The sequence below is a fragment of the Podarcis erhardii genome (genome assembly GCF_964252035.2).
Source record: "Podarcis erhardii genome assembly, chromosome: 16".
Classification (NCBI taxonomy): Eukaryota; Metazoa; Chordata; class Lepidosauria; order Squamata; family Lacertidae; genus Podarcis; species Podarcis erhardii.
In genome coordinates this window covers 31,004,750-31,019,441 of record NC_138514.1, presented here as the reverse complement: position 1 = coordinate 31,019,441, position 14,692 = coordinate 31,004,750, and the positions used below count along the sequence as shown (strand labels likewise).

Here is a 14,692-nt window from a genome sequence, read left to right as displayed (position 1 = left end):
CCTTCCCGACCAAGTAAATCAATAAAATACTTAAAATATTTAACATGAAATACTTAAGATTCCACCCCCTCCCCCAATTAAAACATAAATCCTGGCTACTGCCATGGCGGCCCCTGAGATGAACAAGGCTCCCCACTCCACTCCTGATTTTAAACTGTTTAAAATCATGCTTGTGCCTTGCATCAGAAACAAACCTCAAATAATTGCACATTTATGAACACCCCACGTGGGGTGTTTCATGGTCTACTACTTTGGTCTTTTTTTAAAAAAAATTTAAAGGCGATCGACAGCTCTGGACTCAAAGCTTTTGCCTGGAGAGGGTGGGGAAAAACAAAATGGGCAGTGCATGCTGGGAAATGTAGTCCCGTCTGCGGGCGGCTGCCGGCGCGCGCTGCACGCTGGGATTTGTAGGCCGAGGCGCCTGACTGGGAAGGGCGGCTTGTAGCTGGAGCTCCTCGTTCCTCAGCTCCGCCTTTCGGCCGGGTCTGGGAAGCTTGAGGGGCGCGCCGGCCGGCTGGTTTCGCTCGCAGCCGGTTCTGCTCAGCCCCGTCGCCTCCCGGTGCGAGGCGGAGGCCTTCGTGGAGCAGCAGCGCCGGTTGACTCGCCAGTCGGGTAAGGTAAACAGCCGGGGGTTGGAGGGGCCAGTGGGGAGGCGGGCGGGCCCGCTTGAGAAAGTGGCGTTGTGTTTGCGTTTAGCGGGCAAGGAAGTGGGGCGGGAGGGCGGAAAGTTGGCTGGTGGGTGAGTAAATTTGGGCGAGAGAGCTGATTGGCTATTGGAAGCGGGGGGGGGAGGTCAGAAGTAGGTCAGCTATGGAGGAAAAGGGAGGTAAATATTTGGGGAGGCGGAAATGAAGAATGGCTGTTTTCTCCTGCGTGGTTGCTCCTTTAAACAGGGGTAAGTGGGTAAGGGGTAAGTATAGTTAAAGCTATGGTTTTCCCAGTAGTGATGTATGGATGTGGGAGCTGGATCATAAAGAAGGCTGATCGCCGAAGAATTGAGGCTTTTGAATTATGGTGCTGGAGGAGACTCTTGAGAGTCCCATGGACTGCAAGAAGATCAAACCTATCCATTCTGAAGGAATCAGCCCTGAGTTCTCACTGGAAGGACAGATCCTGAAGCTGAGGCTCCAATACTTTGGCCACCTGATGAGAAGAAAAGACCCTGCTGTTGGGAAAGATGGAGGGCACAAGGAGAAGGGGACGACAGAGGACGAGATGGTTGGACAGTGTTCTCAAAGCTACAAACATGAGTCTGACCAAACAGCGGGAGGCAGTGGAAGACAGGAGTGCCTGGCGTGCTCTGGTCCATGGGGTCACGAAGAGTCGGACACAACTAAACGACTAAACAACAACAACAAACAAAGTGGGAGCAGGAAGTTCCACAGGTGCTGCGCTGATAGGGAGAGGCGACACCGGTTTCTTTCCTGGCTGGCTGTTTAAGCCAGCAAGAGAGCTGGGTGGCTGCAGAGCTGGGGTCGATAGAAATCCCACAATTTGGCCGAGAGAGGCTGGGGAGGCTGCACCTGTTGGATTTCTGCTGGCTGTTACCAACCTGCAAGAGGGCCAAATAAATACGGAGCGCTGGAGGGAAAGAAGACCTGCCATTCACCCTCCCTTTTGAAAACATCACAATGAAGATATTTTGCATTTGGGCACCTTATTGCAATTCACTCCCAATCCCTGACCTCTGTTTTTTTAAACTTGTAAACCTCAGCCCTGGGATCTATCTGTGACAACTCCAGCCCTCTCTTTCTGGCCCTTGAAACTTTGTCGGGGCTGCATCCTCCACCAGCCCTGCTTCACCCCCAACTCTTAAGTGTTTTTGCCGCTCTGGGGTGTGTGTCCTTGAAGAATGCTTCTTGCTTCCCTGACTGGAGGATAAAGAGAGGGGTGTGTGTACACAGAACAAATTTACATTACTTGCTCCTCCAACTTTTGCATCTGGGTCTTCCCATACTGCCATGTGGACTTCTGAGGATTGCCCACATGTGGATGGGACCCATGACTTAAAAAACACTCCCATCCCTGATTTAATTAATATTCTTTTAAAGTTTTTGCATGTTCTTTTCCTGCAGCCTGTAACCATTACCCCCTTGGTTCTTCCCAACGCTCCCTCAACCAACTGACCTTTTTTACAGTGTTAGCCTTACATCTGCCCCTCCCCTTCAGCCATTCATTAAATCACATGAATGAATGGGTCAGTGATAGTTAAGTAAATAGGCAACAATGCAGAATGGGAAAATCCGGTGTGTAGAAAGTAAGCTTGAAAGGTTCCGATTTCCCTTTTCAACATGGATGTGTGAGATGAAGCCTGGTTTTGTTCTGTTTTTCCTATATGAGCATTTGGTACTTGGTGAATGAAGCTACTATTGGTATAGAATTTTTGCCTTCCTTGCTGCCTTGGCTGAGATTCTTTCCCCTCAGGGGAGGGTGATGTTGGGTCAGAAGGCTGAAGCCTAATATTTAAAATCTACATATCAATATGTTCTGTACCAGGCATAGGCAAACTTGGCCCTCCAGATGTTTTGGGACTACAACTCCCATGATCCCTGGCTAACAGGACCAGTGGTCAGGGATTATGGGAATTGCAGTCCCAAAACACCTGGAGGGCCGAGTTTGCCTATGCCTGTTCTGTACCAACTACGTCAGCTCTTGGATATTCCAAGTGTCTCAGTGCAATGCTTACTTATTTCAGTCCTTTATCCAGAAGCATGAGAACTAGACTCTTCTTTTATTTTTAGGGAAAGGACCACAGCTCAGTGACAGGACACCTGCTTTGAATGCAGAAGGCCCGAGGTTCAATCCCCAATAGGGATTGTAACTCTGGAGAGCCACTGCCAGTCAGTGTAGACAATACTGTGCTAGATGGACCAGTGGTCTACTTCTGTACAAAGCAACTTCCTGTTCTCATAAGAGAAATGTCCGGTGTTGGGCTGCATAATTGCATTATCGGCCCATGGACCCATTCATGACTCAAGTTTGCTGGAGGACACAGCACACAGACTGTTTATTATAACCACTGCATTCTCCCAAAGGTCACTTATCTCTGCATTCCCCTGCAATCGAATATTTCCGTGGCCATTCTCGGTACAGCAGGCTTCTCACGCCCTTTCCCAAATGCCATCTGCATGCCACGCTTGGATATGGAAACGGGGCTGCTGGAAATAGAAGCTTGTTAAGCCTTCAGTCATTTCCAGTTTGTGTGTGTGTCACAAATGCAAAAATGCACTGGAGGACTAGGGGAAGCAGAGGAAATGCTTCTATTGTGTGGGACAGTCTTGAGTCAGGCCCATTACGTCATCCTGGAAGGCTGGGAAGGGGCCCCCAGGTTCCTGCCACTGTTTGGAGATGCGAGGATTGAGTTGCGGACTTTGGTCTCATCCAGACGGCAGTTTACTGATCTGCCGGCTGGCTGGCGCTCTGCACCATTGCAGCTTAGAAAAGGCAGGTACCTTTCCCCGTGTTTCAAGCGACTGATTGGCTCCCAGGATTGTGGACAGATAACAATCTCGTCCATTGAGCCCAGAAAGCTAGGTCACTAAGCCAGCCAAACCTTGGCACCTGCGTGGGCTCATATATCAGAATTATCGGAATCTTGCTTCTATTCCCTGTGCAAAGAGAAATAAAGTTCTGTTCTGGACCATCCACTATGTCTCTCATTTTCTCTCCCTCTCCCTTTCTCTCTCCAGTTTCTTGGCTCCAGGGCCAGACTGCTTCTGGGAATACTCTCCTTGCCCAGCCAGTGACCTCGTGGCTCTCCAACCTCCCCCCACAACCACGGCGGAGTCGGTCAAGCCCACCCTCTGCAGAGTTGTCATCTACTTGCAGAAGGAGATGTCCGGAGACACCTGCCTGGCAGCCGCCTGTCCCTCGCCGGGAGCCAAGCCCAAGAGCTGCGGCTTCAAAGGCGGCACCCTGGGCAACAAGTACGTGCGGCTCAATGTCGGCGGGTCCCTCTACTACACCACGGTGCAGGTGCTGACACGGCAGGACACCATGCTGAAGGCCATGTTCAGCGGCAGGATGGAGGTGCTTTCGGACAAAGAAGGTGAGCCAGGGGCCAGTGCTGGCAGCCAGTGTTAGAAGCTCGAGTGCAAAAGCTAAACCTCGATTGTGGTTGCCACATGTCTTAAGCACCTTTTTTTTTTTTTTTTGCAATGAGATTTAGTATTACTGGTGTTATTATTGTTCATTTCATTTCTATACCACTTTATATTTTAAATATAAAAAATCTCAAAGTGGTTTACAACACATTAAAGCATCAAATAAAACAGAATATAATAAATTCTACTTGCCCGGGGTTTGAGATCTTCAGCAAAGGCCCTTGTCTCGGTCCTGCCACCCTCACAGGCATGTTTTGTGGGGATGCAGGAGAGGGGCTTCTCGGTGGCTGCTCCCATACTCTGGAAGTCTCTCCCTAGAGAAGCCAGATTGGTTCCCTCCTTGCTGCCCTTCCGCCGGCAGGTAAAGACTTTATTGCTCCAACAGGATTTTGGAAACTGCTTTTAATGAAAGGGCTGGTGCTGTGCTGTTTTTATTGTAATTATTGGTATGTTTTTAAACAGATTTTATATATACAGTGGTACCTCGGTTTTAGATCAGCCTTGTTTAAGAACTGTTCGGTTTATGAACTCCACAAAACCAGAAGTAGTGTCCAAGTTTGCGAACTTAACTCAATCTAAGAATGAAATCCGAATGGTGGAAGGGCACCGGCGGAGGGAGGCCTCATTAGGGAAAGTGCACCTCGGTTTAAGAACGGTTTCGGTTTAAAAATGGACTTCCGGAACGGATTAAGTTTGTAAACCAAGGTACCATTGTAGCCTGAATTCTGTCGACGCTTGTTTTCCAGTGATAGATTTTTCTGCGTTTTAACTGTTCTTGTTTTTATCTGTAAGCAGCCTTGAGTACCGTTAGGGGAAAAGGTGGCGTATAAATAAATATAACAATGAAGAAGCATTTAAACCAGGGATGGGGCTGGTGCAAGCTTTTTCTTGCCTGTTGTCGATCAGCTCCCACTCCTACATGATGCCAGCTCAGATTGCAGCTGTCTTGTCTTCTCCTGCTCTCACAGGCTGGATCCTCATCGATCGCTGCGGGAAGCATTTTGGGACAGTTTTAAGTTACCTCCGAGACAACACAGTTGCCCTCCCGAAGAACCGGCAGGAGGTCAAAGAGCTAATGGCTGAAGCCAAATATTACCTCATCCAGGGCTTGGTAGACCTCTGCCAGGCTGCCCTGCAGGTGAGAGCTGCATGCGCGTAGCGTTAGGGGACCCTTGGGGGTCATAGAATCACAGAACTGTAGGGTCGGAAGGGGCACCCAGGGGTCATCTAGTCCAACCCCCCCAAATGCAGAAATCTCAGCTAAAGCCTCCATGACAGATGACCACCCAACCTCTGCTTAAAAACCTCCAAGGAAGGAGAGTCTATCACTTCCCAAGGGAGACCATTCAGCTGTTGAACAGCTCTTACTAGCCGTCTATTCAGTGCAGGAATCCCCCAACTGCAGCATCCCTGACAGATGGCTGCCCAGCCTCTGCCATGGGAATGGGCCATAGAGCACCTGGGTCCCAGAGTCAGTCCCCAGCATCTCCTGGAATGGCTGAAATCCTGGAGGGCCGCTGCCAGTCAGTGTAGACAGTACTAGACTAGTTGGATCAATAGTCTGACTCAGTATAAGTCAGCTTCCTAAGGTCCTAAGTATCTCCTGCAAGTACCGTATTTTTTGCTCTATAAGACTCACTTTTTCCCTCCTAAAAAGTAAGGGGAAATGTGTATGCAGCTTATGTAGCAATTGTAGGCTGCGCAGCTATCCCAGAAGCCAGTCCAGCAAGAGGGACTGCTGCTTTCACTGCAAGTGAATTATTCTGAGATTCAGAATATTTTTTTTCTTGTTTTCCTCCTCCAAAAACTAGGTGCGTCTTGTGGTCTGGTGCGTCTTATAGAGTGAAAAATGCGGTACTTCCTATGTCTCCCTGTAGACCAGCTCCTGCACTGATTTTGAGGGCCACTGACATTGTGAGAGACCTGCGGGTGTGGTTCCAGTCCCCCATTCCTCTTTTACACCAGCTGCAGGGAACCTTAGGCCCTCCAGTTGTTGCCAAACTACAGCTCCCATCAGCCCCTGCAAACATGACCAATGATCAGGGATGGTGGGAGTTGTAGTTCAGCAGGGGCATAGGTTCCTCCACACCTGTTTTACACAGTCGGCAACTGTGTGGGGAGGGCAATGAAGTGCATTTTTAAACACCTTCTTCAATTGGATCTTAGAGAGTGCTAAACTTTGAAACTCTGATCCCCTTGCAAGTGTGCTTAGCGTGGTTTTCAGGCTGGGTATTGACTTTTGCGTTTTGCAGGCTCATCTGTCCTGGGTGCTTTTAAGTGGAGATTCCTGCCTTGCTAGATGTTTTGCTAGATTACCTTTGGGGGGGGGTCCCTTCCAACTCTACGATTCTGTGGTCCCCCAAAGAAGGGGACACCGAACCTGCACTCACCTGCCTGTGTGCCTGCAATTCTCTTCCGCAGGACAAGAAAGATTCGTACAAGCCCGTCTGCAACATCCCGGTCATCACATCACCCAAAGAAGAGGAGAGGCTCATCGAATCTGCCATGAAAGTGGGTGCTTTTCCTTCCTTGTTCTTGAATTTCCAGAGATGGGGAATTTGTGGGTTGGGGTACCCCAGGAAGACCCAGAAAGGGGAGATAGAAGGCTTGAGTGGAGCCCTTGACTGACAATATACTGCTGAACCACAGCTCCCATCAGCCTCAGCAAGTGTGGCCAGTAGCCAAGGATGATGGGAGTTGTAGTTCAGCAGCATCCAGAGGGTCAAAAGGATCCCCACCATTTTAACTTTCCACAGTGCCCTGGAGCCAGGGGTGGGGAAACCCAGATCCCGGAGCCAAGCAACTCCCTTCAGACCCCTCTGAGCTCCCGCCAGGCCAGATATCCCTCACCACCCCCAAGTGTTTTTCTTGCTGGAACATACCTTTGAAGTGCAAAAATTCTCCTTGGGGGAGACTACAGGGAGGGGCATGTCAGTGTGTGTTGAAACTAACTGACTACACCAGGGGTCAGCAACCTTTTTCAGCTGTGGGCCTGTCCACCGTCCCGCAGACCGGACTATATTTTTTTTTGGGGGGGGGAAATGAACGAATTCTTATGCCCCACAAATAACCCAGAGATGCATTTTAAATAAAAGCACACATTCTACTCATGTAAAAACATGCTGATTTTTTTCCATCCGCAGGCCGGATTGAGAAGGCGATTGGGCCACATCCGGCCCCCGGCCCTTAGTTTGCCTACCCCTGGACTACACAAAGGCAATAGTTGCATGTGTGGCCCTGCCCACTACTGGCATGTGGCCCTCAGGAGGTTAGCCAGGAGGGAATGTGGCCCTAAGACCAAAAAAAAGTTCCCTTTTACTGTTTCTGAAGAAACAGGGAGCCTCCTGGCTGCCCTTGGGTGTGTTTGCCGCTGCCACTGCTGCTGCTGCTGCTACTGACAAATAGGCTCAAAAAAGTACCATACGAAGGGGGCTCACCAGAGACCCCTTTGCCCAGGAGAGGCCCTGACTGGGCAGTGTGACCTAGCCGTCTTCTTCCTCAGTCGGTTGAGCCCGAGACTTAATCTCAGGGTGGTGAGTTTGGGCCCTACGTTGGGCAAATGATTCCTGCATTGCAGGGGGTTGGACTTGATAACCCATGTGGTCCCTTCCAGCTCTATATTTCTGACATTTCACCTCTTCCTTCCAGCCTGTGGTGAAGCTGCTGTATAACAGGAGCAACAACAAGTATTCCTACACAAGGTAAAGTCTCTGCTGTCTCCCTAAGAACATAAGACAAGGCTGTTGTATCAGGCCTGTGGTCCGTCTAGTCCAGCATCCTGTTCTCACAGTACTTTGAGAAGCATCTGACACCCTCCCCGCAGTGTTGAATTTATTGTTTCTGGTAGTAGATGTGAAGGACGATGAACCCGGGCTTATTTCATATTTATTCCATGTTGGCTTCAGCAGGAGCAAACCTCTCTCTCTTTTTATTATTTGGAAAGGTTTGATTTAATTGCTGTACGAAACAGCACAGCTCTCCCAATTTAAATTTAAAATACCGGGGAGGGTAGGCAGTTAATAGGCTGATCTGCGATAAACAGCTTCCTATTTATTTTATTTGCCCATCAATCCTAGCATTGTCCACTCTGACTGGCAGCAGCTGCCTATAGTCGTGGCCATACCTGTTACCAGTTCTTTTCTTTCTTTTTAATTTTTATTTTAACTGGAAATGCTCAGCCTGTTCTTGTTGAGTACCTGGGGCAAGCGAATCTTCCACTGCTCACTTGGTCTCCTTCAGATAAAGAATGTGAGGACGGGGTTCTTGTGCTTGGGATGTTTAGCATGTGAAGACTAGCATCGTGTAATGGGGTTGAAGTTTCCAACTAGGGAGCCCTAGGTTCAAATACCTGCTGAGCTGTGAATCTTGCCAGGCAGCTTTGGGTCAGTCACCCATCTTCTCAGCCCAACCTACCTAAAAGGGTTATTGTGAGGATTAAAATGGTGAGAGGGACATCTGAGCTCTTTTTTGGGGGGAAAGGCAGAATCCAGATGTGAAAAAATGGTTATTTACTCAATTTATATCCTGCCCTTCCTTGCAAATGAGCCCAGGGTGGAAAACACATCATGGCAACTTCTCTTTAAAAAGCATTCCAAAAACAGTCAAAACATTCAACCAGTGCTTTCAGGGTTGCCAGGAACTGTGTCTTTCAGCCATCAAACACTTGGGGGAAACAGGAATGTTTTTAACATCCTCCTGAAAGTCAATAACGAGGGTGGGCGACATACCTCCCCAGGGAGGGCATTGCACAAACAGGGGAGCCGCCACCAAAAAGGCCCTGCCTGTCACAAGCCGATGATCCACATACGTCATTCTTCTTTTTTAAAAAAACATTGTTTCAGCACTTCCGATGACAATTTGTTGAAGAACATAGAATTGTTCGATAAGCTCTCCCTCAGCTTCAACGGGAGAGTCCTCTTCATCAAAGACGTGATTGGGGATGAGATCTGTTGCTGGTCATTCTACGGTCAGGGGAGGAAGCTGGCCGAAGTCTGTTGCACATCCATAGTTTATGCTACGGAGAAGAAGCAAACCAAGGTATTTTAACCTTGCGGTTTCTGTTGGGGCCTGGGGCTATCAACACGGACATCCCTTTCTGTGTGGCTTCTTCTGGGCAAATTTCAGGGGAGCATTTTACGGTGCCTCCATAGGCCAGGGAAAGAGCCTATATCAAAGCACATGTAAGTAAAGGTAAAGGGACCCCTGAACATTAGGTCCAGTCGTGACTCTGGGGTTGCGGCGCTCATCTCGCTTTATTGGCCAAGGGAGCCGGCGTACAGCTTCCAGGTCATGTGGCCAGCATGACTAAGCCGCTTCTGGCAAACCAGAGCAGCGCACAGAAATGCTGTTTATCTTCCCACCGGAGCAGTACCTATTTACCTACTTGCACTTTGATGTGCTTTTGAACTGCTAGGTTGGCAGGCGCAGGGACCGAGCAACGGGAGCTCACCCCGTTGCGGGGATTCGAACCGCCAACCTTCTGATCAGCAAGCCCTAGGCTCTGTGGTTTAACCCACAGCGCCACCTGCATCCCTCTCAAAGCACATGGATTATTAAGTTATATATGGTCCAAAGCACATGTATTGGACCATATATAACTTTATAATCCAATAAGAACATAAGACAAGGCTGCTGATCAGGCCAAGGGGCCCATCTAGTCCAGCCTCCTGTTCTCACAGCGGCCTGCCAGATTAATTTATTTCAGAAGATCTGTGCACGTCTTGATTGTAAAAAGCAAACATAAAAAATATAAAACAACGAACATGTAAAACAGTAATATAAAACTTACAAAAAGTTAAAATAACAATAGACCAAAGGCAGTCAAGGGAATTCTGGGCAGTCTTGCTTTGACTGTCCCCACTGCGTTTGACTTGCAACAGTCGGAAGCAGGGAGGGTGTCATGTGAAACAAAAAAGCAGAGCAGGGAGCCAAATTTCACACATCAGTGTCAACTAACCAGTCCTTGGGGAAGGGGAAAGCCGAGGGCTCCAATTTGACATGTTTGTGCTTTCGTTTTTTGGTTTTTTTCCTTGAATTTTTATTAACGCTTGAAACACAGTATACAGAAATAAAAATAAAAAAGCAATGTACCAACAAAAGCAACAAATATCAAGCATTTTTAAACATGAAAATTAAAAGAAAATAGATAAGAGAAGAATAAAAGGAGAAAACTTCCAATTTTCTGTCTATGAGCTTTAAAAATTTGAGCACAATTTTTAATTCATAACAACATTCAACTCTTCCACTTTCCATAGCCAATTCTTTTTTCATTCTTCAAAACTGATACCGCACCGGTTCTTTTTCCTTATTGTGCAGAAAGCCCCTGATGGGTTTCCAATCATTAATAAATGTCAACAGTGATTTTTCTCTTAATTAAGCATGCCAGCTTTGCCATCTCAGCCAAACCCATTAATCCAATAGCTGTTCTTCTATAGCAAGCAATAATAAGTACTCCCATCTTTTTGCATGTAAGCATCTCGTCACTGTGATCGGCGGTGGCTTTCTTTTTGCAAGATTCTGCTGCTCCTAGTTATGGCGAAGGGTGTAGGGCGCTTTGGCGGAGGCAGACACTACAACCTCTTTCCCTGCCCTCAGCACCCCTGCTCCACTCTTGCTGTCTGGCACAGTGGAGCAAAGGAGGCAGCTGAGGATTCTGGGGTGAGGAAGCAACTAAGCCCTTAGCTTGGGCTTGTATTTATTTGAATAAGATTCAGCAGCAGGGCAGGGGGAAATAGCTGAGAGGATTTACTCCCTCTGGCCTCCGTTATTAGTATTTATTAAATTTGCTTGTCGCTTTTTTCTTTGCTATGGCAAGTCAAAGCAGCTTATATTTTAAAAATCCATATATTAAAATAGGTGGTGGTGGTGGTTATTTTCTGTTCTTGTTCTTGTTTGCATTCTGTGTTTTTATCTTGTATTTTTAATCTGTGGACTGTCCTGAGATCTATGGCAGAAGGGTGGTATATTATTATTATTATTATTATTATTTGAATTTATATACTGCCTTATACCCGGGGATCTCAGCACAGTTCACAGAATAAAATCAAGATATAAAACCACAAAATACATAATAAAAATAAAAACAACAACCCAATAGCCCCCCCCCAAACCCACCACATTTAAAAGGGTATAGGATGTAAATCAGATCAACCAAAGGCCTGGTTAAAAAGGAACGTTTTTGCCTGGCGCCTAAAGGTGTACAATGAAGGCACCAGGCAAACCTCCCTGGGGAGAGCATGTCACAGACAGGGAGCCACCACAGAGAAGGCCCATTCTCATGTTGCCACCCTCCGGACCTCTCGTGGAGGAGGCACATGAAGAAGGGCATCAGAAGACGATCTCATGGTCCGAGTAGGCTCATATGGAAAGAGGCGGTCCTTGAGGTATTGCGGTTCAATAAATAATAATAATGCATGAAAGCATCCTACTCGCTCTAAAAGGCCATAGGTAAAAAGCCAAAGGCCTGGATAAAAGGGAAGATTCTTGCTTGATGCTCGAAGATACGTAACAGAGGTGCCTGGCAAGCCTCCCTGGGGAAAGCGTTCCACAAACGTCGGTGAAGAAGGGTGATCTTTAGTGCGTTTGCTCCTCCCAGTAACCCCCTCGACTCTTTTCTCCCTCCAGGTCGAGTTCCCCGAGGCCCGCATCTACGAGGAGACCCTGAACGTCCTGCTGTACGAGACTCCCCGGGTTCCTGACAACTCCCTGCTCGAGGCAACCAGCCGGAGCCGCCCCCAGGTCTCCCAGAGCGAAGACGATGATGGCAGCTTTGAGCTGCGCGACCGCGTCCGGCGCATCCACGTCAAGCGCTACAGCACGTACGACGACCGGCAGATAGGCCACTAAGCCCACGCAGTGCGGGGAGGGGGGAGCTCGCAAGGGATGACGCCCTTTCCGCAAGGGTCTGGCTGGCTTCGAAGCCGGGGGGCTGTCCTCTGCACCTCCACTACTTTCAACCCTGCCTCCCCAAGAACGATTTTGTGCTCGGAACGGTCCCTGCCCTGCGCCCAAGCCGGCGTTCCTTCATCGTGCCGGAGCTGCGCTTGGCTTCTGATTCCGGCAAAACAGATCAAGGTGCTCTGAAGGCCTGCAATCCACAATGCCAGCTTCCAAAACCTTACCAGCTGTAATTGTTCTTCTGAGACTTAACTTCTCTTCTAGAAGCTGCTGAGCAACTTATTTCTGGCTCAAGAAGCTGCCGTTTCCTTCCTTCCCCTCTGAGAGTGGTTCTTGCAGGAGGGGAACCATCTTGGGCTGGGTGGTCTCAGACTCTGCTTGGAGAACCCTCTTTTTTTGTTTGTTAGGTTTTTAGAATCTAGGTGCTGAGGATGGTGAGCGAAAGCCGAACACTAGTTTTCCTTACGTAGGGCAAACACTACACACATCCGTTACAGAATGCTCTTTGCCAGAGCTGGAAGAATTTCAGCCCCGAACCCTGACTTAAATATTTTGTTACGTATTGCCAAGGAATAATGGGAAAGCCAACTGGGACTGGTTTCTGGTGAAAAGTGAGTCCATCCTTCTACCCTAGTCCTGAAAGGATTGCATGTCCGGCGAGATGGAATAGAGAGGCAGAAGAGAAATGGGGGTGTGGCAAAATTCAGCCTTTTTCGATTTTGCCCCACAAATCGGTTGAGGAGCTTACGCGTTTTGTGCATGGGGAGGGGGTGCTCATCCAGCAAGTTTGCCTGCCTCAAAGTGCTGTTTTTAGTCCTAAACATCTGCTATTGGCATTATCATTAGATCAGAGGGCAGGAGCTCCTTTTTTTTTTGCTTTCCAGAGTTATGTTCACTCCGAGTTAATTTGTTGGGGGGTGCGGGCCATGACCCAAAGTGGGTGAGGCCACCCTCTCTACCTCCAACACCCTGCTCCTCCATCCCTTTTCCTCCCTTCATAGCGGACTGCTGAGAGAGAGAGATGGCTCTTGCCATGAGATTGAAACGACCCCTTGTAGAGTGAGACAAAGTGCACATTGGTGGCAGTGGTGGAGGGACATATCCATTATACTGTTTGCTCACAGTGCAGATTTGCTATAGAAATACAGTGAAAAGCCAGCGGGGCAACGCCCTACTCGATTGCCAGTCAGTTCAGTTTGGGGAAAACAATCACATTTTTATACTGCATTGTGTTTGCGGCAGTGAAGCCACACCACAATGAGTGTTGTATGCAAGATGGAGATGGAGGCAAGGATGGGGGAAGGGAGATATTAGGCCAGTGGGGGGGGGAACACTACTGGCTCCATGCTGCTGAACCACAACTGGCCCCTGGCCATTGGCCCTGCTTCCAGGATAGGCCTTGGTTCATACTGTATGGGAGCAGGGGATGATGGGAGTTGTGGTCCGGAACATCTGGCAAACACCACTATCCTGGCCACCCCTTGGTGGTGTGGCCAAAGAGCATGTGAGTTGAATTCTCCGTGATGACTGCTGGCTGTGCTCTATACCTCCTTGTTTAATCAGACCTCATTGCAGGCTCCACAGGCCATGTGTGGGGAACCTTTTGCCCTTCCCGATGTGGTGGAACTGCAACTTCCATCAGCCTCGGCAAGCATGGCCAGCAGCCTGGGATGATGGGAGTTGTAGTTCAGCCTGAGGGCCAAAAGGTTCCCCCTGCGTGGTCCAGGCCAGCAGGTTCTTTGAGGTGCGTAGGAGGGAGGAGGACTCCTTCCCCACAAATATAGGCTGGACCAGAATTTGTGGGGTCACTGATAGCAGCGGTTAGCGGGTTGTTAACCCTTGGTGGTTAGATGGTGGTTAATTTTCACCCAAGGTAAGTCGCTGCTTCTGGTTAACCCATGTTTGGCTGAACGTGCAATGGGTTATATATCCGGTAACTCGGATCATGACATCTGTGTGCTCCTGGCACAGAACAAATAAACAATATTCTGTATCACACAGGCCTAATTTTCTTGTAACCTGCATACAATCATGGAAAGATTTGTATATATGTTTTTACATTTTTGTGGGAAGGAGCAAGCTACTAAGAAAGGCACAAGAATCCCATATCCTCGCAGCTGTAGGTCTTGCCCACCTGTTGCTTGTGGAGCTGACTAGGAAGAGCATGGAGACATTCAAGGTTTTTCTAAATATCCATGAGGGCTAGAAACATGAGGTTGGGATGGTGTTTTAAAACTGAGGCTTGATTTTGAAGCCTGTGCTAGATTTCTCGGCTTGGGCATGACCCTGTGCATGTATTTATTTACTTATTTTACATATTATATGCACACCCCTATTTGGGAGGGCTCAAGACTTCACTGCAACGGCTGCCAATATGATTTTCTTTAAAAGTAAAAAAAGTGTGGATTCTTACGGTATTGCTGTATGCAATACCCAGCCTTCCACTTGCAAAAAAAATGGATGCAATTGCCCCTTGATTATTTTTAATGTTCCAATAGGGATATTCTGCTCCCCCCGTGTCTTTCAAAAATGCTGTAGAATTAGATGTCTTCTGGCAAATTCAACATCTGTCATGTGTTCTCCTTTTTTTGCATCACCCAGTGCCAGAATGGAGCTTCAAAATACATCAGAGCTGAGTGCAATCACTGCTTACTCATAACTCAGCCATTCTTTCTCCTGCCCCCTCTCTCCCT

At 48.3% G+C, this 14,692-nt stretch overlaps 1 protein-coding gene across 2 annotated transcripts; it reads left to right on the top strand.

Moving 5' to 3' along the window:
- Window positions 1-400: 400 nt before the first annotated feature.
- Window positions 401-13,995, top strand: TNFAIP1 (TNF alpha induced protein 1). 2 transcript variants are annotated; one of them, XM_081843619.1, is made up of 7 exons: window positions 401-612; window positions 3,690-4,048; window positions 5,072-5,241; window positions 6,525-6,614; window positions 7,752-7,804; window positions 8,945-9,140; window positions 11,727-13,995. In XM_081843619.1, exons 2-7 carry the CDS (start codon window positions 3,835-3,837, stop codon window positions 11,946-11,948), a joined length of 945 nt encoding a protein of 314 aa, XP_081699745.1. In that variant the 5' UTR covers window positions 401-612; window positions 3,690-3,834; the 3' UTR covers window positions 11,949-13,995. The 2 variants fall into 2 exon arrangements, with proteins under 2 accessions (XP_081699745.1, XP_081699746.1); XM_081843620.1 differs by lacking the exon at window positions 401-612 and adding an exon at window positions 1,289-1,890.
- Window positions 13,996-14,692: the final 697 nt, after the last annotated feature.

Excerpts from the sequence above, each read along its gene's own strand:
- TNFAIP1 (XM_081843619.1), top strand. The coding sequence starts at position 3,835 with ATGTCCGGAGACACCTGCCTGGCAGCCGCCTGTCCCTCGCCGGGAGCC. Across the intron at positions 6,615-7,751 it reads TCATCGAATCTGCCATGAAA|CCTGTGGTGAAGCTGCTGTA; the intron begins GTGGGTGCTTTT and ends TCTTCCTTCCAG. Across the intron at positions 9,141-11,726 it reads CGGAGAAGAAGCAAACCAAG|GTCGAGTTCCCCGAGGCCCG; the intron begins GTATTTTAACCT and ends TTCTCCCTCCAG.